Source organism: Odontesthes bonariensis, chromosome 19 (genome assembly GCF_027942865.1).
Source record: "Odontesthes bonariensis isolate fOdoBon6 chromosome 19, fOdoBon6.hap1, whole genome shotgun sequence".
Classification (NCBI taxonomy): domain Eukaryota; kingdom Metazoa; phylum Chordata; class Actinopteri; order Atheriniformes; family Atherinopsidae; genus Odontesthes; species Odontesthes bonariensis.
In genome coordinates, this window is record NC_134524.1 from 31,952,169 (window position 1) to 31,975,368 (window position 23,200).

The 23,200-nt window shown below is 41.9% G+C and overlaps 1 protein-coding gene across 3 annotated transcripts; it reads right to left on the reverse strand.

Moving 5' to 3' along the window:
- Window positions 1-1,492: 1,492 nt before the first annotated feature.
- Window positions 1,493-22,406, reverse strand: tspan5a (tetraspanin 5a). 3 transcript variants are annotated; one of them, XR_012767392.1, is made up of 11 exons: window positions 22,021-22,406; window positions 18,853-18,903; window positions 18,014-18,160; window positions 17,734-17,904; window positions 12,751-12,876; window positions 12,504-12,551; window positions 11,462-11,578; window positions 11,295-11,356; window positions 7,059-7,147; window positions 3,973-4,013; window positions 1,493-3,878 (listed from the first exon to the last, which is right to left on the reverse strand). XR_012767392.1 is itself a non-coding variant. In XM_075450838.1 (10 exons), exons 1-9 carry the CDS (start codon window positions 22,099-22,101, stop codon window positions 4,001-4,003), a joined length of 816 nt encoding a protein of 271 aa, XP_075306953.1. In that variant the 5' UTR covers window positions 22,102-22,405; the 3' UTR covers window positions 1,493-3,878; window positions 3,973-4,000. The 3 variants fall into 3 exon arrangements, 1 of the variants encoding a protein (XP_075306953.1); XR_012767393.1 differs by having other exon boundaries at window positions 7,040-7,147; XM_075450838.1 differs by lacking the exon at window positions 7,059-7,147 and having other exon boundaries at window positions 22,021-22,405.
- Between the last annotated feature and the right edge of the window lie 794 nt (window positions 22,407-23,200).

Consider the following 23,200-nt stretch of genomic DNA (forward strand, 5'->3'; position numbering starts at 1 on the left):
GTGACACTTTTTGGAAAAAATAAAAATAAAAAAAGGGGAAAAAATGCAGCCATCCATGATGTGCCCAGTCATGTCCATGTAGCTTGAGTATAAACTGACTAGAACCTGTGCATGTTTTTGTCCTGTTGAAGCTGTGACGGTTTTACCCCCACCCCACCGCCTGCCCACTTCTCTACTCACACCTCAAGTCTTTTTTTTGCACTTGTTCTTTAAGACTTGGATTTAGAGATTTTAGCTTTTTAACTCCACAGATGTCCAGACACATTCCCCTGATCCAGAAGGTGTACAGTGAAAGTTGGGACCCCACAAATGTCCAACCCATTGCTGAAACGGTTCCCTGTAAGAGGCAGATGTAGTGGAGAAGAGATCAGTAGTTATTCAAGTCAACCTCAAGTCTAGCTTGAGAAAATGTCAAAGTGGCCAATTGGAAGTGTGCCTTTCCCAGTCCAGATATCATAGTAGATATGTTTGACCATCACCAGAGACGCACAACTCTGCTGGAGCTCTTAGCCTTGATCCAGGACCATCGTACACCCTGTTGGGGTCTTGCATTGATGTTTCCTAGTAGTTTCACAACAGATGTTATTGTATGAATGTTTGAAACACACACTTACCAGACATTAGCAAATCCTCTGACTTCATTTAAGGATGCTGGGAAAAGAATAGCAACAGCAAACAGATTTAACTTTGACCAAGAAAGGCCTCTTCCATTAAAACAAACACACACCGTTTAAAATGAAAGGTGGCACTGGAATTAAAGGGAGCGTTCTTAGTTTGACTAAATGTTTGCTGTTAGCTTTGCTTTGAGTTGCTGAGGAAACCACCAGTCCAGTCAGTGCATTACGGTTCCAAAGTAAATCAATTTAGCCAAATCTCTGTGTAAAGGGATTTTATTTATAGAACTGTTCGCAAAATCAAAGAAAAATACTTTTGATTATTTTAGATGGGCAGAATATTGTTGAGAAAACTATAAAGAGCAGTGCCCTCTCCCCCAAACTAACAGTGCAGTTTCTGCGGAGGACAGCTTCTTCTTCATGTAGGACACGGTTCTCCTGGTCAGAGATGCGTGCCAACGTGCACGTGTGAGCATGTCCCATACTGTGCCGACACTCTGTGTGTTCCTTGGTCTGGGCCCACACTTTTTTTAGGAATGAATGATTATTTATCATGACTTGTGATCTACTTAAGACACATGCCAGTGGAGATGTATCCATAGTAACTGCGTAAAATACTATAAACATAAATGTTTGTTGTAAATGTCATGACTTGTACATTTGGAGGACTCAGCAGATAATTAAAAGATGATAGCTGGTGATGACTGGCGTCTTTTCTTGTGTGCATCGCTTCCATCTGTGAATGAGATCGGAGTTTCCCCCTTTGGTATCAGTTAACCGTCAGTATTCCTGGGTAAGTCTCTCCACATCTATATTTTGGAAGTTGATCCCGTTCTTCCTGGCAGATGCCAAAGGGAAAAAGACCACAACAAGCAGCATATTTGTCACCTTTTATTAATTCATTTTACTTGATATTAAAATCAGTCAAATTTAACAGGACATGAGACAAGGAAATGAGGAGGTAGTTACTTTACAATGTTTGAGGGATATACAGTGATTAATTAAACGGTCAGTGAATGTGAAACCGGTTGTGACGAGTGAGAGGCCTACACACGGTAGGACAGCAGAACGCCTCTTTGGATCATTTTACAGTCTCCAAACCCCCAAAAAGTGACCAATTACCTTCAGTGGTACTGAATGTTTTAGGTACTGAATGCGTAAGAAAACCAGATTAAAAATGTACAATAAATATTTAGAATCAAAAACAGTGTTTTATCCCTTTTTAAGTAGCTTAACTCTTTCTCCTGAGTTCCAGACAGATGAAACACGCTTTACAACAACCACCGTCGCTTGAAAAAATACTGCAAATACTTTGCTACAAATGCATGCTTTGAGCATATCTTCACTTTAAACCTTCAAAAAGAAACGCATAGAAAAATCTCCACAGTAACACTTCTCTTAATAAGCACAATGTTTCTCATTCACTGTTGTGGAGTGATCTGAGTAAAAGTACACATGGTGGACAACAACTGGGGTGCCAGGTTTGTTTTCATTCGAGTGCAGAAACGCTGTGAATGAAGCATTAAACTTGGTCTCTTTACCAATCGGCTCCTCTGGTGACCCTCTGTCCAACTTTTCCCAAACTTCACTGAAGTTTCTCAGTAATAACGTCAGCTCCTTGGCAAATGTGATAATTCCAGAATTATGTGAAATGACACGGGTGGGGTGGGGGGGTTATAGCAACATACATATTTTGTGGTTACTGTTGAATGGGAACTCAAACACACTTCATGTACATTTTCAAAAAGAAGAGGAATTACAGGTGACTTTCCAACCCTTCAGGGCCTTAATAACTAGAAATATTAAAACATAAGTGATGTAGTGCGGTCAGGACTTAGTACCCAAGTTTTTTTTTTTAGTTTTGTTTGAACAGAATTTTCTTTACCCATTTACTCTTATATCCACACTAAAGAAACAAAATCCTTTTGGGTGGATTTTCCTGTCTCCATGAAACTCTTGCTTACATGATAACGCAGGATCAGACCGAATCGTTGGTACAATCACTCCATTCAGCCCCTGAAGGGAGAGCTTTGTTGGGCGTTTCAGGAACAACACTCCTGTTCCGTGGTGGTGGTTTTGGTCTGTGTGTAGGTTTGCTTCCAGGACAAAAAAGAACCTCCAGTTCCTGCTTTAGCCTCACGTTGCTGTTCAGAGGAACGGATTTACACCTTTGTTTTAAAAGTTTAATTGCTTTCCAGGTTGGAATCTAAGAATCTGTGTCTTTAAAGGAGGGGCTTTAAATGTCAGACCCGTTGTCCAGACAAAGAAGCCTGTGCTTGGATAAAAATAGGTTTGAATGATCGAATCAAAGAAAAAACTACTGATGTTTTAATCTTTAGTGTGACAAGACACATTTTAGTTGGTACCAAAAATAGAACCAAAGGGTACTATTACAACATCAAACTTTTGTAGCACACAGTGCGGTTACAATGTGGTGAAAGTTTGGTCAGTAACACTAGAGTCTACAACATTAGCTCATTAACTACCATTAGTACAGTAAGTATGCTAAATAATGAATTCAGTTACAATAAAGTGGACTGCAGAACACTGTACTTGTAATGAACTTGCTAACTTTCTCCTTAAAGTGCATTGAGATGATGTTTGTTGCCACATAAACACACTGCGATGAAGTGTTGGATCTGTGTCTGGAGAAGCTGAAGCTCATCTCTTCGATCACCTGCAGAAATATTCCTACGGCTGCTGGGCAGAGGGAGATTCAGGGTAATGGAACCACATAAAGGATTCTCTGTAGATTCTGCTGAGATGAAGCAGATGGAATTTTTTTGTGTAGCTGAATTGAGCTATAACTCACTATTTTTTCCTCTTTTGCATTCTACAGAAGCACCAACCTACACAAGCAGTGGAAAGGTACATGAAGCGAGCACTTAACTTTGAAAAATGGACACTTTAGTTCTTTTGTTTACTCCATAATTCAGTCTATGGTGGGCTTCAGCGATGAGCCGTTACTTCCAAAGTGAAAAATATGAATCTAATATCAAAAAGATGTATCAAAACTCCTAATCTCTACATGTAGCTATCAAAACTGGAGCGCGGCAATGATCTGCCTGTTGGTCGGTGATTTAACATCGTGGTCTGCCATTTTTGTTTTCACAGTAGTCACACGCAGTGCTTATATACAGAGCATTTCACAGATTAGTGCCTTGAAAAATGGTGCTGGTTCAGTGTAGGGAATGGGGCAGGTGATCAGTGACGCTCGCTGAGCTCTCCCTGATCGTGTTCAGGCAGGCCGCTTTAAAGATGGAGCTGAATTAAAAAAGACAGAAATAAAGAGTGAATTATTGTGTGATCCTGTCGGCCTTTTCATCTCAGGCGAAATTTCATTAGAACACGAGATTACCTGTTAGAATAGAAATGCTGTCTCTGGATTAGGTAAAGAAACTGAAAGAGAAGACACAGAGAGGAGTTTGTTAAGTAGACAAAACAAAAATCAGTAAATCATCATATTACTGACATGGCCCTAACCCCTGTGCTCTGCACTGTTAGCCAGGACAAAAAAAGGTGAGGGATGAGGGTTAGCTTTGGAAGGCTAAGGGGAGAGCTGTCTGCAGAGGTCAGCACTAAAGGTTTGAGAGAACAGACTGCAGAAGGAATGCAAGTCAGAGCAGCGCAAACACTGGACAGTCACAGTGTGCAGGCAGAGGAAGAAAGAGAGGGCTGTTTAGGTCACATGACTCCAGGGCTTATTAATGCAAACTACCCCAACCTTGTAGCTCAGACAGCATGTAGGAGGATCAGTGGCATGCAGTCACACTTCGGTCGGTGGTTCAGCTGATCTCTAAACGGTTCCTATTAAACATGTAGCTATGTGGTCATTCTCCTTATCAAACACAGCACTGACGTGACGGATTCACTTTAATCTCGGAACTTTTTGGAGAAAAAACGTAGTTCTTAACTTGTAGTGGTAAGATATGCTTATTAGGGGTGGGCGAAAAAAATCGATTCATGTACATATCGCAATTTTTAAAAGGATGATTTTAAAAATCGATTTTTCTCCCCTGAATCGATTATATTACGTCATATCCGTGTCCAGAAAAACTTCATCATTTCATTACATTAAGCTAGCGCACATTTGTGCTGTGTGGACATTTCAATTCATTTTGTAACTGTAAACTTTAAAAACTGCTGTACATGTTAAGTACCTCTTTTTGTCTGAGTTGAAATAAATGTCAGCTGCTGGACTGACTGACACAGACTGATGTGCATCGTTTATGGGAACGATATTCATTCTAGGAGTGTATGATTCAACTTGTTTGTTTTTTAATGAAGAAGAAAATTGCATTTAGATTATATCGAATCGCAACACTTGTAGAATCGCAATTATCAAGAATTGTGATACAAATTGAATCAGCACCTTAGAATCGTGATCAAAGCATATCGTCCCTCCCCTAATGCTTATTGTTAGGTTATAACTGAGATGTGGTTTTAGAGGCTGATCCTACAGTCGATGCTTAAAAACATGTTTGCTAAGGTTAGTAGAGTTAAGCAGGAACCTCACGACATGGCTTGTAAATGAAACAGGGACTCCCAACTGCCCAAAAATTCAGCAATGACAGTGAAGGAATGGCTGCAACATCCAAGTAACATCCCAGAGCTTTGGATTTGTACTGGAAGTCTAATGAGGGCCCCTCATATTATATCTCTAAGCAACATCGCATCTGTTACAGCGGCGACTAACTTCTTGTCTGTAGTTAATGTGGTAAATATTTCGACTTTCCCATTCCAAAGAAAAGAATGGCAGTCATTCATTCAGCTGCTGCAGCGACTACACAGACAGAAAGCTGCCTGCGAGCACATGGTTGCATAGCTCAACCGCTCACCAGAAGCGCTAACAATGTGAACGTTTTACACAGATACATGTGATAAATGGGATGAAACATTGGCTAAAAATGAACTTTTATTCAATGTCTTCAACTAAACATTGAAAAAAACTGAATTTTTCTTTTTTTTTTTTTTTGAATTTGAATTTGAACCTATGTTGTTATGTTTGAGATGCCTTTCAACCCAAACGTGCACAGTGGGGTATGATATGAACACGAACAGGTCGAACCTGTAATCACATGTGCGCAAACATTAGCATTTTGCATCTCAAGCGCTGCAACCGTCCCTTCAACCGTCCCTTCAACCGTGGCTGCTTTAACTTCCTCCTTTCTATTCAGAGCAGACTGCAAAGATGTAAAATACCACAACACCCTTTACGGTGGCCCAGAAGGGTCAACGCAGGGTCATACTACTGTTGGTTTCCTGAGCTAGGAAATTGTTTTTGAATTAGCTCTATATGAATGAATTGGATTATTTTGTAAATAATTATGATTACAATGAATTGAATTCCAATTGGCTTGAATTGGATTTTATTATTTAAGTGCTTTGAGATGACATTTTTTGTATGTGGCGCTATATAAATAAAACTGAATTGAATTGAATTGAATTGAATTGAAAACGCCACAACACGACACATACACCACAACGTAAATGAGCAATGTTGCCCACTGTGTTGTGTTTTATGTAAGGCATAACGGAGAGTTAGGAGTTTGGTTGCTGCTCACAGTCGTTGTGGCGTAAGTGTTGTGTTGTGTTGACCCTTCTGGGCCACCGTATGGTGCTATTGCTGCAACTGGGAAGCATAACTATCGACATGAACAATGTTAGCATTGCAGTGTGGGTAGTGCAGTCTAGCATAGCACCACATAGTTCTGGAGTAATTAACACAACACAGACCAACACTGAACTTTTTCTGTGTAATATTTATAGACCTTTACATTCAAACCACATTTTGAGCATTATGAGACACTGTGCTATGTCTTAGCTTTAATAAACATTAGCTTAGGAGTCCATTTTTAATCTTGCTCTGCCTTTGTCTGCATAGGGATTCAGGCTGTGTGCTAAAGGAATTACTTGAGGCAACCAGTTTGTGTTGGATGAAAATTCTTTACAAATTTGAAAATCAAATTTACATCAACACGTTACTTCATAACATTCCACTAACTCCTTTCTCTAATCAGCTACAGTAGCTAGCACAATCAGATGGTACAACAGGAAATGCTGCATGGAGAGCAAGGAAAGCCAGCTTTTAGTTGTGAATCTGAACTGAAAGTATGGCGTCCGCTGAATGATAACAGCTTAAACATTAGGCAGCGGTTCCATGTTGCATGTACAGTCACAGTGCTGCAAAGCAATTTCACTAGAACTTTCACTTAAATCTGTTCTTTAACTTATAAAATGAAACTACAATTTTTGGACTCGTGCCAATTTTGGGGCGTGCTTCTGCCTCCACACAACACTCCATAGGATGGAATAAAATCCAAACAGCTCCACATTTGGAAGTATGGGAGAGCACAACACCAAACAGATCACACAGAGGAATGGTCAACACAAAACAAATGACCCAATGGATCCATCACACCCACCAGCTACAAACACACATACATTCTGTTTGTGTGTCTCATGAGTAGTAAGCCGATGATTTCTTGCTGGAGTGAGGTGGGAGTCGACGCATGAAGAGGGGGGGGGGCACCCTGATGAAGCATGGAGGAGGAAGAATGAGGGGTGAGGTGAGTTTTGGCATGATAATGGTAACGTTCAATAAGCCTTCTCCCTGTAACACTCAGCCTGGGAGTGACTGCTGATAGAATTTCTTTATTTTCCAGAATATTCTCCTTGTCTTTTCCTACAGCTTTAATTTTTTCTGTCTTCTATCACTTTAAAGGAAACATTATTCAAACCCAAAATCTACATCATTTCAAGAATTTTGAATGGTCAGTTTGTAACATTGTGATTGTTACTATCTTGACACTTTAAGTGCCCAACGAGGATCTTATAGCATATGTGCCTGAGCAAACATGATATCAATATGCTGCTTCTGCAATCAGGGTCATTTGTGTGAGGTACAGGTCAAATTCTTACAGGATAACTATCAAGCAATACTGGATTCTTCGCAATGGCAAGGCAGTATTGGGGTTTCCATCATTTCTTTGAACTGTTTCCTTCTTCAGATTCTAAGATTGTCAGTTCAACTGTCTGTACTTAAGTCCAAATTATTAAGAGATGGAGCCACTCTGGAATTTGTTTGGATCTGGAAGAAGACCCAGAGGAAATTAGTTTGGGTGCTCAGGAATGATCCACGGACCGCCACGGCCCAGGTCTGCCATCAACAGCCACATCAGTTTTACCGCCTCGTGTCAAACGGGCCGTGCATTCCTACGGACTCCTCAGGTGTCCACCATGAGATAAGCCCCTGCTCTGAGATCAGGACCACGAGCTCGACTAAATGAACAGCGTTACTGTCTCTTTGGAGGCCAGGCTGTCGACCCCTGGAACACTGTATCAACTGTCAGTCATGGTGGTGGCAGCATCATCCTCGGGGGCTGTTTTTTGCCAGTAAAACTGGTTGATTGTATAAAAAGGATTTAGACGTGGAAGAGGAAGACTACTGTATTATTATTGAGTATAATCAAAAACTATCAGTTAAATGACTGACACCTAAACACAAATAAAAGTGGTGTCCATACCAAGAAACCAACTAATTTAATAGAGCTCTTCTAATTTTGCCAAGAGAGTTCTGGCAGCTCTTTGTTGATGGAAAGGCTCTATTCATGGTGCAGGTTGCTAAGAATCATTGGACCTCAGTCACCAACAGTTCTTATGAACCACTTTATTCTTATGTCCTACTTTTGCACTTTTTGAGAAGATGGATGTTTTCTCATCCAGATTCTAAGAAACAATGCTACGCACACCTGTTGCCTCTGTGTTGTTGTCTGTTGTGCATTCTATTAAAATACCAGAATAAAATTACAGTAATATATTTGTCAGATTTTTTTTTTTTATAACTTGGTCATTTACAAAGCATTTTGTTAGTTCAAAATAAATGAACTAATCCCTAAATGACATTAAGTTATTTGGAAACAGCGTCATCAATCCACCCTTTTTAGAAGCCAAAGTGGCCTTTCTTCCTCCCAGGCCTGCTCACAACATATTTACTGTTACTGTAAGATACTGCAGATTGGCTCCTACAGAGGGATGAATCCTTCATTACCATTCACTTTTATTTGCAGACGGTTTAAGGCTACAAGAGCAGTTCTCATGGACCCTTTGCAATTTCATTGGCGCCATGCACAACGGTCCAACCCCGTTCCACCACATGTGCAGGTCCTGTCCACCTCTGGTTTTTGGGCCGCTGGAACATTTTAGTGGGAGCTGGGGGGCAGGGTGGGCATATCCCAGCCGTCCATCAGCCGCGCTCTCCTGCGAGTCGTGGATGCAATAAATCATCTGGCCACACAATACATAAAGTTTTCACATGCAGCTGAAGGACAAGTCGCAGTGAAGAGGGATTTCATTGTATTGCCGGTCTTCCTGAACCCAATCGGTGCAATAGACTGCACACGTGCACGTCAATGCCCCCCTCGCCGGATCCATTCCAATAACCTCAACCCCACGCAATATTACTCCGTAAATATCCAACTCGTTTGTGAGTAATGAATGTGTCCCAGGAGGAGCACACGACTCATCTTACAGAACAGCTCTGTGAGCATGCACCTCCAACAAGGAGCTTCTCGTAATGAGGATTTTTCTACAACAGTGGCTTTTTATTGTGATTTTTTTTATTATGCCCGGCCCCCTGGTTATTTTTATTTGATTTTAGGGGGGCTGTTATACGGTGCCCCTAAAGGGATATGGAGGGATTTTTTTTTTTTGCGAGATCTCGCAATACTTTTTTTCCCACGTTAGTGAACCGGAAGTAAAACAGAAACAGCGACTTCAGATGTCTCTCACTTATGTCAAAGCCATGTCTACGTGCAAGAACGGATTTGATGTCTTTATATGTTAGGCCAATACTAGGGGTGGGCGATATGGAAAAAATGTTGTATCACGATTTTTTTTCATAAAATCACGATTTCGATTTTTTTATCACGATCTTCCATCCAAAAAAAAAGAAAGACCAATTACAGAAGAGTTAAGTCGACATGCTGAACCACAGAAGAGCTAAGGAGTAAAAGAAAGAATTTGGCAATCAACACATTGTAATTCAACTGTAACCCAATTCAAGATGAAAAATAATGATCTAATTAATGACATCTGACACAGTGAGAGTGAAGCAACCGGAAATAGAAAAACGAACCTCTGATGACGACTTGACTCCACCTCATGATGCCATTTAGCAACAGATGAGCAACGCTGCATGTTCATTTACTGCAGCCACAGTCACGCACTGCCATCACCAGAGCGCCCTAAAGGAATACTTTCCAACTGTGTAATGTTTGTCACGGTCGCGGTGCATCCCTTTTCTCTTGCACCGTAGTTAGCTTACGAGCTAGCGGTTTCCTCATCCGACCCGAGAGTGCTGCTGCTGGCCGTGAGTTTCTCCCGTGCGCCGCTATGGATGTGCTGTGGATGGTGGCGCTGCTGCTGTTCCCATTCCTGATGTGGACCAGCAGCAGTGGGTTAGGGTAGAAGAAAACCCGAACAGATTCCAAATTACAGAGGTGGATTTCCTCTTCTTCACCAGCTCGTCGGCTTGGCTTTCAGCCATGGCTGTCCATGCGTTTTCTAAGTTTTTACAAACACAACATGGAGGCGTGTAAGAACGTGTCACGACGCACAGTTCGCTATGATTGGTCGGTTAGGTTAAGGACGCACTAAGTCTGCCGCATCGGCGGGAACCAGCATTAAAAAAAATAATAACAATCATTGCGCTGATTGGCAAAGGCGATCTATACGGTTTCTCTAATTTGGTAGATCGCCTGCGATTCTCCACTCTTCCTCGCCAGTCACAATTTTATATTGTCAGATCGCGCACCCCTAGCCAATACTAAAATAGAAATCACTAAACTTCTCCCACGGATGATGGGTAGGCTCCTCCATCGCTGTGTCTGTTTTACTTCCGGTTCACTGACGTGGGAAAAAAACTTTTGCGAGCCCGCAAAAAAAAATCCCTCCATGTCCCTTTAGGGGCTCCGTACTTTTATGCCTTTAATGGACAAGACAGTTGAAGAGAGACAGGAAGCAGGGGGCAGAGAGAGGGGGAGTGACATGCAGCAAAGGGCTGTCCGATGCGGGCCAGCTGCAGTGAGGACTGTAGCCTCTTGTTCCTGAATGTCTGGCCCTGCCCCCTCCTTCCTGCTAACATCACACAGGCCGTGGAAGGACCGATAGCTTCTGTTTTCCATCAATCTGACGACAACTCAACTCATTTAAGAGGAGACTGACAGAATGAGAGAAATAACATCAGAGTTTTCCTTAGCATAATTTGGTCTTTTAGTAACAGGTGATCTACAGACAGTAATGTGAAATGTGAGAACTTTGCACAAGATCTAATGTTTATTTTTCAATATTATTACTATTATTAGGATAATAACAATTAGGTGCACCGGATATATAACTATAAGCACAAGACATTATACCTTTTTACCAGAAAGTTTAGAGACAAAGAAACTTTGGACCCTTTTTCTTTAAAAAAAAGTTATCAGTTTTGTTCTTGCTGAAATATGTCGTGATGTTGTTTACCCCTATTGGTTCAGGAATTACACATTTCCTCCTAATGTGGTATTTAAAGATGATAGAAAGTTGTGTAATTCACAGATCTGAACAGAATTAAAAGAGGGAAAGGGGCTCTCTGTATGAGGATCCCTGAGAGAAAAGTAAGAGCAGAAAAAGTTTTCTCACCAGCTCGCCCTCACCGCTTCAATGTCACTCACTAAATTTTGGGCCAAACAAATCCCAAAAATCTGTAGGTGGAAGAAAAAAAGAAACAACACACATCAGTACTGAGAGGGAAAATAGGACACTGGCTTCCCTACTCATTGTTTACCAAACCCATGACAGGAACCGACCTGCAGCAGTGCGACTCCTATGAAGATCCCAGCCACCAGGGTCAGGTTGTCCTGGAGCCACTTCTCAAACTGCGGCACGCAGCCCTTCACGTTGATGAAATCCTTCTGCTCCGCGTCCTGGAACACCACAACTGCTCAGTGTGTACTCAGTGCATGTGTTTTAAAACAGTAATGAGTAGGGATGGGAATTGATAAGATTTTTACGATTCCAATTCCATTTTCGATTCTGCTTAACGATTCGGTTCTTTATCGGTTCCCTTATCGATTCTCATTTGGAGAAAAAGGACAACAAACCGGTCGATTAGCATCAACTTTGTTTAGTTTAGAAGTAACAGGAGTCATGACCTTACAAACCCAACAACGGTGAGGTCCACATTGGTCTATCCTGGCCTGGGTAATTTAACTCTTCCTGCTCTGGTGAAAGGAGAAGCTGGAGGTAGAGGTGAACTGGGGGTAGTACCACCAGCCTCTGGCTCTGAGCCAGTCAGGCTCTGTCTCTCATGATTTCATCTAAATGTAATGCCTGAGAAGGCATTCATTTAACCTTAACCGTTACTAACAGCAGCTTTTACAATGAGGCAAATGGTGCTAACATGATAGGCAGTGTTGGTTAGTTAGTTAGTTAGTTACCTGCAGTGTTAGCCGAGGACATGCTAACGTTGCTAACGTTGCTGGGTTCAGATTCACTGACGTTAATCATTCATTCATAGTTATTGCATGTTGGTAGTATTTCCTCCCTTTGGTGAAATATTCACTTTGCAAGTTGCCCTGTTGTCGTCTTTTTTAGGGATGTGGAACCAAACTTTCGAGCGTTTGTACCGCTTGGGCACCATGTTTACTGTTGACTGCTGGCTGCTGGACTCGCCACGCAACGTTGCGTGGTGACGTCACTCGCGCCCACTGGAATCGATAAGGGAATCGTTTGCAAAATCGCCAAACGATTCCAAGGAATTGAAACATTGGGAACCGGTTTTCGATTCCCATCCCTAGTGATGAGGATAAGGGCTGTATCGAGTCCCTGAAGCAGACCCCAGCTACTTACTGGTTTCGCTCGAACGTCGTATCCACACTGAGTGTTTATTACATCCTCCTATAGACAAAAAGTACAAGCCTGTTTGAATCAGCATTATTCATGAAAAAATGACCAGAACTATAGATATTTTATGCCAAACTGTGATTCAGCTCTTGTGACATCATTGGTAAGATGATATAAAACATTTGAAATGATTTGATCCCAGGCCTGAGTGAAGTGACACGTCTACGCATCCAGAGTGAGAGAGGGGTCATACCGCGGGGTCCTTGGTGCAACAGGAGAAGGGAACTCCACACTTTTCTCGACTGGGATTCCCATCGGTACAGTTAAAGTAGATGTTCAGGTTCCAATCGTCCGCTCCGAATGCCCCACAGCAGTCCCACTGAAGCCGGAAAGAGAAGGAAACCATGTTAAAGAAACCTGTCGATGAGATTCCACACTCATCAAGTCTGTATACCCACAGAGCATTTTAAAAAAAAAAGCAGTTTGGAAGAAAAAATGCATTACAAGCTGAGCCAGTTAGTCCTGGATTTTAAAGTTTCACCCCTGGCACCGATTCACCCTTTCATATGCACGCCTTAACCTTTTTTTTTTTTTTTTGAATAGGGACAATGCACATTAATGAACATCAGTATAAAAACAAATGTAAATATGCCGGATTATAGCTACAAAGCTAGTTTTCATCCGTAGTCCCTAGGCAGGCAAATAAACAAGAAAGAAAATACATAAGAAAAAAATATAATATACAATAGAAGGTTTGTGGTTTGTGTGTCAGAAGTTCTCCTGCATTCACAAAGCATTAGAGGAGGGACGATATGTTTTGGTCACGATTGGGTTGTATCACGATTATAAGGTGCCGATTCGATTTGTATCACGATTCTTGATAATTGCGATTCTACAAGTATTGCGATTCGATATGATCAGTAATTGCAATTTTCTTTTCCTCCTTAAAAAACAAACAAGTTGAATCATACACTTCTAGAATGAATGTCGTTCCCATAAGCGATGCACATCAGTCTGTGTCAGTCAGTCCAGCAGCTGAGACAACAAGAGGTGCTTAACATGTACAGTATTTTTTAAAGTTTACAGTTAACAAAATGAATTGAAATGTCCACACAGCACAAATGTGGGCTAGTTTTAACTAGGGCTGGGACTTTAGTGTGTTAATTTCGATTAATTAACTACACACATATTAGCACGTTAAAAAAAATAACGCATTTTAATCGCACACTATAATTTTTTATTTTTATTTATTTTTTAAATACAGACGGATGGAAGCGTCGACAAGAGCGTGGTTGTGTGCAGATTATGCAACAAGGAATTCGCGTATCAACGCAGCGTATCAAGCCCAGAGGCGGCGCTAAGGGGTTGCTTGCGGTTGCTATAGCAACCCCAAGAATGTGCTCAGCAACCCCATAGCTACCCCAACTTTGGGGCTAGAGGCAGGTTTACTGCTCACAAAGAACAGAAGTGCAGTGCAACAACGACAACAATATTAAGAAGTAAAGAATCACGTATGTTGCTGCGTGGTAGCCTATCCCCGTTTTTCGTTCCTTAGCTGATAAATATACATATGGAAAGGTATAAAACACCAGCTTTACTGGTGAAACGGCTATCCACATTGTTCCTAGATCTACAGTAGCTGTGGTGATGTCATTCTACAGTCAGCCAATCACGTCTGTTCTAAATTACCCGGGGAAATCGGAGGTCTAAAATAATATTTCCATAAAGCAAATTTATGAGATAAATAGAAACCCTATTTAATTGTATTCTCAGTTTAATTAGTTTTTGAATAGTCATATGTTACAGTTTTCCTCTCATTTTAGCACCCATTCACTCATAACATAGCTAAACTGCAATTCTAAATGGATATTTGGCGATTCTAACTGGAATATGGCGATTTTGAGAATGTCCTTCTTCAAGTAACACAAATAAGGTAGGAAATCCCAGTTGTTTTTCATATGCTCGCTGAAACACTATTATCAAATAGTCTTCTTGTGACTTGGTTTGTTAGTCGACTCTAGGTGCGTGCAGTCTATCTGGAGCTACTTGCTAAGTAGCCCAGTGTCAGTGCAGTTAGCACCATCTTTTGGAAATAACGGACCCACTTTTTACTTTATGTTAGGTTGCCAGCGTGCTTCCTCTGCCATAATGTGATGCGAGTAGATTGGCTTGAGTAGGCTATGTGTCCGCTGTGGCAGCGGACAGACTGGTGTGAGCAACAAGTTTGAACGTAATGTTGTGCCTGTGTGATTTAGCACTGTACGAGGCTACTGTTGGAAGCCCGCCGGTAGAACTATCTCTTGAAAGTTGTCGCCTACAACTGTTGTGCGTCAGATGAGATGAAATAGAAAGTCCGCACTGTAGCTCATTCACTCCCAGCTCTTTTTTTCCAAGATGAAGTTGATCAAAACTTATTTGAGGAACACAGTGGGCAAAGTAGCCTTTGTGGATTAGCTATTTTATCCTTAGTGAACGGGCTATGAATGAATGAGATGGACAGGTATGCCTGTGTGTGCATGTGTGGTTGCGTACACGGGCTGGGGCTGTCTTGCCCCTGGACCTTCTATGCAGCTGTTCCACCACAACGCACAGTGCAACATCTGTCTGCTTGTGAGCAGTAAGCTCCGCTGATAACTTAAAGTTTACAGTATGCAAGGCTACATTACAATATGCAAGGCTGCATGCAGACGGTGGAGTAATGGGTCAGTAACGTTGTTGCGTTGATGCGCGCGCGGGGGGGGGTGTGTATGCTGTTTTGACTAGCAACCCCTCGCATTCATGCAGCAACTGCATAGCAACCCCAACGAAAAATCGCTGGCGCCGCCGCTGATCAAGCCTCAAATATCACCTCAACACTAAACATGTAGCAGCTAGCGTGGAAGCTAACGGGGGCCCAACGCAGCTTAACATCCAAGATTCTATATACTGTGTTTTCATGCATGCTACATTCAGATTTCAAATAGGGATATGTTCTGTGTTTGTTGAAATATTGTTGAAAATGTTAATTTTCTAAAGGATAAAGTATATGCGATTAAAATGCGATTAATTTCGATTAATTAATTTCTAAGCCTGTAGTTAACGTGATTAAAAATTTTAATCGAGTCACAGCCCTAGTTTTAACATAACTTAGTGTAATGAATTGATGAAGTTTTTCTGGACACGGATATGACGTAATATAATCGATTCATGGGAGAAAAATAGATTTTTAAAATCATCCCATTAAAAATCGCGATATGTACATGAATCGATTTTTTTCGCCCACCCCTACAAAGCATCGTGTTTTGTAAAGGAGTTCTTGGTCATCACCTGTAAATGTAAACATGGCCATTCTGATATCATGGATTTAACCACTTTTCCTGTTAGCTGCTTTCACATGCGCAGTTCTGCTTGTGGTGTGTTAGGAAACTGTGAACTTTAAAGGGATACGCCACCCCCAGGCCAAATTAAAGGGGAACTCCGGGGCATTTGAAGCGTGTTTCCATTGCTAGAGGTTGTCAAATAATGATAGTAGGACACAGAGAGGTGCAAATCTGCGCTCCCTGTGTGGAGATCGCTCTGTTCGCACAGCGTGTCATGCGAGGCTAATACGTGGTGGCTAAGGGGCAACTGCTAACCCTTCCACGTAAAACAACAACTTGCACACTGCAGAAACGTCACACCACTTTATAAACCATCCGACAATAAAGTCACAAGCCTTACCATCAAAACCATATGCATGGTTCTCACATTACTGGCATGGGGACGTTACAAAACAACTTTATAAACAGCATGTAACTCACCGGCTGGTTGTAGGCTCGCGCATGTGAAAGCCCAAAAGAGTCGATGGACGATAATCCCATATACAAAACAATTATATTCTCTAGAAAAACTGCGTTCAAGTATTTAAAACATTACAACAATACATGCCCAGTAATATTCTTGTAATGTTTTAAATACTTGAACGCAGTTTTTCTAGAGAATATAATTGTTTTGTATATGGGATTATCGTCCATCGACTCTTTTGGGCTTTCACATGCGCGAGCCTACAACCAGCCGGTGAGTTACATGCTGTTTATAAAGTTGTTTTGTAACGTCCCCATGCCAGTAATGTGAGAACCATGCATATGGTTTTGATGGTAAGGCTTGTGACTTTATTGTCGGATGGTTTATAAAGTGGTGTGACGTTTCTGCAGTGTGCAAGTTGTTGTTTTACGTGGAAGGGTTAGCGCTTGCCCCTTAGCCACCACGTATTAGCCTCGCATGACATGCTGTGCGGACAGAGCGATCTCCACACAGGGAGCGCAGATTTGCACCTGTCTGTGTCCTACTATCAGTATTTGACAACCTCTAGCAATGGAAACACGCTTCAAATGCCCCGGAGTTCCCCTTTAAGTGTATCCCCGCATTCCCGAGACATAAATAAGTGTGTGGGAGCGTTTTCCTGGCGACCCAGGCATTGTCCGACTCTCACAACACTGACCACTGCTTGGTTGCGCGTAATACATACATGCTAGCGTCGCCAGCGTCACCAATCGAAATATTTCGCCCAACGTGAATTAATTTACTTGATTTACCTTCTAATTACTGTGTGAGTGGTGTACTTTCACATCGAGTGCAAATGACTGTGTAAATCTACACGGAAGGCTGGGTTTGCTCATGTCGGTTTGGGAACTAGTTTCCGGTGCGGAAAACACAGCCGAAGCACACCCCCGACTTCCTCAAACAAACCAGCGTGAAGCAGCCGGGGGGGGGATTCCCAATGACGTAGCGGGGAGTGTGCGTCGGCTGTGTTTTCCGCACCAGAAACTAGTTCCCAAACCGACATGAGCAAACCCAGCCTTCCGTGTAGATTTTCACAGTCATTTGCACTCGATGTGAAAGTACACCACTCACACAGTAATTAGAAGGTAAATCAAGTAAATTAATTCACGTTGGGCGAAATATTTCGATTGGCGACACTGGCGACGCTAGCATTAATGTATTACGCGCAACCAAGCAGTGGTCAGTGCTGTGAGATTCGGACAATGCCTGGGTCGCCAGGAAAACGCTCCCACACACTTATTTATGTCTCGGGAATGCGGGGATACACTTAATTTGGCCTGGGGGTGGCATATCCCTTTAAAGGACTTTCTCTCTGACTCATCATCCTACAACCAGTACCACAGGTGTTTTTTTACTTGCTGATTACTGAAGAAGAAGAAGAAGAAAATGTACCCAGTAGTGAGCGATCCCATTTCTTACAAATCCTTTGACTTACATATTCCTGAGTGAAATCAATAAGGTTCTGTAGGTCGATGTCGTCCCTGTACGCCCGGATGTTGTTGTTAATGAACAGGTTGAGCTGGTCTTTAATCCAGTCCTTAAAGACAAACGCCAGAACTCCTGTTGTCAGCTCCAAGAAAAAGATGATTCCCAGAAACACGGAGAACTACAGCAGCAGGAGGAGGAGGAATAATGAAGGAGAGAAAAGTCAGACCCATGCAGGATATTAAGCATCTCTTATCTTTCACTGCTGCTGTGTGCAGAATGAAACATACAAACTTAAGTAAAAATGTGTTTTCCCGCAGTGCTCCAATGCATCCGGCAAAGCCCAGAATGAACATAACCCCTCCGACCACCATGAAGAGCCAGACAGGGTCCAGACCCCCCAAATCTGTGATGGACGAGATGTTGGACAGAACCCCCTGAGGAGGAGAGACAGAACATGAGACCCTCAGAGTGAGTCTGGCAGCTGCGTCTCAGTCAGCTCAGACCATGTTCGGCAGAAGAGAAAAGAGTCAAAGGGACCTTAAATAGAGAGGAACTGGATCCATTTCAAATCAACATCTTCAAAAATTGGAACATAAAGCTACATCTTTGTTTTTGTGCCCACAAGCAGGCACCAAAACAAGCAAAAAAACGTAATGTCTGGCTATTTTTTTACAATTAAGTTTACTGTTTACTTACACATCTGACCAGCAGAACAACTCTGCCATTCATTTGTTACCAGTATTTATTTCATTTCTATTTCATTTAGGCCTCATTGGAAAAATACGAGGTTATATTATATATATCTGTCTTATTATGTATGTTTAACCCGGTGGAGCTGCTGTTGGCACACAAGCAGCAGCCTGCTTTTAGGGTGGATAAAGGTGAAAAGAGTTAGGTGCTTGTAAATCTAAAAAGAGGTGAGACCATTCGTGCTCACTAGAAAGAACATTCTTCTGCTCAATCGTTGCCAATAATTTGGTTAGGGTAAGCTTTAACTGGAATAACAGCAGCATGAGAATCCTAATGACAAGTTAATCTGAAATCAGGAATTATCAGGTGCTTACATCACTAACACAACGTTGTATTTCTTCCTTTTTTTTCATTTGAAATATGCGTATGTGCTCACCTTCTCACTCCATGCCCACAGTCCAATTCCAACTAAGGCCATGCCCAGCAGCTGCAAAACACCAGTCACATCTTATTACTGAGAACATGCACAGATGCAGTGGCATGACGCCTGCCTGTCAGCGTTCCTCCATGAGAGTACACAAATATTTTCCCTCTGTGAGAAACAGTTTAACATCTATGGATGTCACCCGTTTGACGATTAACCGCGATTTAAAACGCCACGGTTGATAAATCGTAAAAGGCTTAAAAACGTGGATCTATTGTGCCGGTAACCATCGACAGATTGGCGGCACTTCAACATAAAATGACAGCAGCTCAGTCACACAGAGCAGAAGCAGAGAGACGGACATGTGACAGACAAAGAGACATCAGAGCAAACAGGCTCATACATGTAAAATGATACTCCTTATTAACCAGATCAATGACAGATTCTCCTCCAGGACCACTGAAATGAATTATAGTCGTATAAAAGTTTAACTTAAGTCAGTTCAGAACTGTCCAAACAGAGTGAAAAGCGTGTTTACAGAGCAGAGGTCACTTTGATTCAATTTGGCAAAGCATGTATTTTAATGGCCTTTATTGTTCAATCTCTTTTTTAAAAAAGGGCACAATAAATAAGAGGTAAAACGTCTAAAGAATGTGTTTGTGTGGTTGTCTTCATTAGTACTGAAAAAATGAATCAATGCGAATAATCATTGTATAATAATTATACAATTAACAATTATTAATAATAATAATTGGTATTATTATTGTTGTTGTTAATACAATCATTGTAAATATTAAAAAAAAATGTTGAGCTACTTGACTAATTTGAATTTCCCCCATTGGGGGATGAATAAAGTATTTTTCTATTCTATTCTATTCTTCTATAATCGGGAAACTGGGACCATTTCTCAGATGATAATCGTACCATCAGAAGCTATTGTGACATCATCTTTTTCATCTTTTAATTTTACTGCTTCAAATAGAACTATTACAGCAAATATCTTGTGGTTGTTGCAGCTCTAATTCTCATGTGCAGGTTGTGGCCGGACAGGGCAAAAGTTTCCTCTATCTGTCAGCATTCTGCCAATAAGCAACCGGCCAACAATCTCAAGCAACTGTACATCATTTCCTGATTAATCAATTAGCAGACAGAAAAACAAGTTTGGCAGCGATGCATTTGGTTCTAATGTTTCTAATGCAGAATAATATCAGCTTTAATCAGTCTTCCTGCAGCCTGAATCTACTCCATCATCCCTGAGGTCCCACTGACCACAGGAACCAAGCGCAGAAGTATTACGGAACCTGGAAACTGGATTATTCTGGGGAAAAAAGGGCCTCATTTATCTAAATGAAAGCTTCTGGCCGGCACATTTGCCAGAAATGTTTTCCGGGCATCACGAGTTACCAGGATATTCTGCACTCTCCCACCATTCTTGACCCACAGAGCACATTTATTAGCGTCCTTCTCAGACTCTGTAGTGTCTTTCTCATGGCTCCCACACGGATAAATGGACTGGGACACAATCACACAGCTGCTCTGGACCTTCCAAATGTGACTGAACCAAACACATTTACGATAAAAACACTTTTAGAGCCTGTGTACATGATGTGATAAATGTTAATCTGGTTCCTTTAGCGCAGTTTCCTCCTGCTTGGTGTGTTCCCATCAGGTTCTACAGCTGCCCTGTTGGACTGTTTTTAAAGGGACACTATGTCATTTCTTCCCCCATCTAGTGGTGCAATTTTATTTTGCAAAGTCGAATGAATTTGCTCTCTAGCGCCTTGCGTTTTCAAATGTGCGTTGCAATTACGGCAGGCGGTATGTGTCAACGACGAGGATCCCTTCTCCTGTGGCGTGGCATAACTCTGGTCTTCCATCGCGAACAAAAGTGCAGGCCGTTCAGGCTGGTTCATACCAGAGAATGTCTAATGGCGTAGACTGGCTCTGTTTATACCTGCGTGCAAACTTGATGTCAAAATGGGGAAAACGCGATTCAAAGTCCTTTACGTCGTTTTTCCTAGACCAGAAGGACATGGCAGCCTCCATAGAGCTGGCCCGCTCTATGTAGATACAGACAAGTTATTCTTCACTCAGGAGGATAAGTGAGATTTTTGACAGAGATAATTTTACACCAATGAGGACTAATTTATGAATGAATATGTTGATTTGAGCTAATAAATGACTTAATACAGAGGTCTTCAACAGGGGGTCTGCGGAGGTACTGCAGGGGGGTCGCGAAATCTTTGGTTGATTAGACGATTTTTAACTTTTTTTTTTTTTTTTCAAACAGTTTTTTCTCACAAATTGTGTGCAAACGTGTGCCATCCACAGATGGTTTGAGGATTCATTGTCCCATCTACATGCATGTTTAAAGTTCAAATCTGTGGATTATTTGAATAGCTCAGTGTTGTATGCAAGATGTTTGTTTATAAATGGCAGTGGCATGGCCACCCTGTACCTTGCACATGTTTAAAATAAAAACATGAATATATTAACCTGTGTATTATTTGAATAGCTTAGTATTGAATGTACAATAACAGAGTAGCTATGTTTATACACGGCACTAGGCCCCGTTAAATATAAAACACAATTGTATGCCATATAAATAGTAGGGGGTCCCTGCACCAACTCTCCATCAGTTTGGGGGTCCCTGGACTGAAAAACGTTGAAGACCCCTGATTAGATCATTACACGGTGTCCCTTTAAGTAAAAACATTTGTTACTAAGTAGTTAACAACTCAGCAGGTTATCTGTTTATTTGTGGCTGTCCTTCTTATGTGACCAGACGGCAACTTTTGCCTTCCTTCCAGACAAAGTAAGAATATGCTGACCATATTCTGTTGTGGATGACATGTGTGACGTCATGCAGTAGGCAGTAGCTCCTGTAGTGTATCTGAGCGGAGCTGCGTCCTGTGCAGCCTGCAGCTGCAGCCTGCAGCCTGCCGCTGAGGCGCTCAGCTGTCATTATAGCTCACCACAAAAAGCCGATTAGCTGTGCTGGTGACTCAGCTGCAGCTGCTTTTATCCGGACATTACTGCGCGACAACAACGCACCAACCAAGCCTTCTGCCTGCACTGAAAGCCAGCAGCCCGCTGGTTTGATGATGACTCGGGCCTCCCCCTTTAAGCACACAATAACCCAGCAGAAGGGATGAAACACACAAACAAAAAGCCGCTCACCCAGAACAGGATGTTGAATCCAAAAATGAAGTATTTGATGCAGCAGCTGACTTCGTGCCCTTTGTAGTAGTTGCCCGACATGTTTGAGCATCCTCTGTGAGAGCCTGTGTGAGAGGAGAAAACACGGCCTGCTCACAGGCTTTGTGCTGTGCGGGAGGGAACAGGTTCAGCGCCCCGGGGATGCATTCCACTCTGTCCGCTGCAAAGCTCGCGCCTCAGATCCGCGTCGGGGACATGATGGACGAGCGACGGCCGCGCTCACCGACACCGCATCAATAAGCACATAAGCCAACATTAACGCGACATTAGAAATATCAGAGGAGATCCGCCTCAACTCCAGGCAAATTGCCGCTTATATGAGGCGGTGACGCTGCTGCGGATGGTCGCCGGTGATTGGCTGGAGGAAGACTTGAAGAACAGAGATGGGAACCAATCAGATCAGAGGCATGCCGAAGCACTTCCTGTGTCGTTTTCTCAACAATAATTATAATAACAGTAATCATAATAATATTAACAATGATATCCATTATAAAACTATAATATTATCACCACGCTTCAAAACAAACTTTGACATTTTCTGAGTAGCCTATGTTTCTTTTTTTTTTCTTTTTTAATTTACATCTTCTTTACATTCATAAAGCTTCCCTTGGCATAGCAAATGTGTTTGGCATAAACGGTATTCAGATTACAATTCTGCTGCCATAATGCTGGACAGGACAAGGGGTTAAAAAAAAAAGAAAAAAAAGTAGCCTATGTTTCTACAAAAGAATGAACTACAAGCAATGTAGGCTATACATCTATTTTAACAATTCTAAATAATCTTTAAGTCATTATGAATCTCCCACTTTTTCAGAAATGTAATTGTGCTCATTATATCATTCTTACTGTGTGTGTAATGTTGTAGTTATGACAGTGCCCGCTAGAGGGCAGACCCCTCTCACTAATAGAAATGTCAGACACAGCAGCATGACCTCACACTTCCTGTGGGGGCTTGCTAATCAAAGGACTAAACTAAAAGATTAACACTAAAATAGGACTGTACTAATACTGGTGACAGTGATGTGGAATGCAAAGCACGCCATCTCTCAGTTTGAAGGTTTGATGCATCAGAACATAATAAGGGTGAGAGTGGGTCGTCCAATTGGCGGTTCGATTCCCGCTCTCACTGCTCAAAAGATTG

Bases quoted from the DNA above. Each gene is read 5' to 3' on its own strand.
- tspan5a (XM_075450838.1), bottom strand. From the start codon at position 22,101: ATGTCGGGCAACTACTACAAAGGGCACGAAGTCAGCTGCTGCATCAAA. The intron at 18,904-22,020 runs GTGAGCGGCTTT...GGTGTTTTGCAG, and splicing joins GATTCAACATCCTGTTCTGG to CTGCTGGGCATGGCCTTAGT. The intron at 11,357-11,461 runs GTCGGTTCCTGT...TTCCACCTACAG, and splicing joins TAGGAGTCGCACTGCTGCAG to ATTTTTGGGATTTGTTTGGC.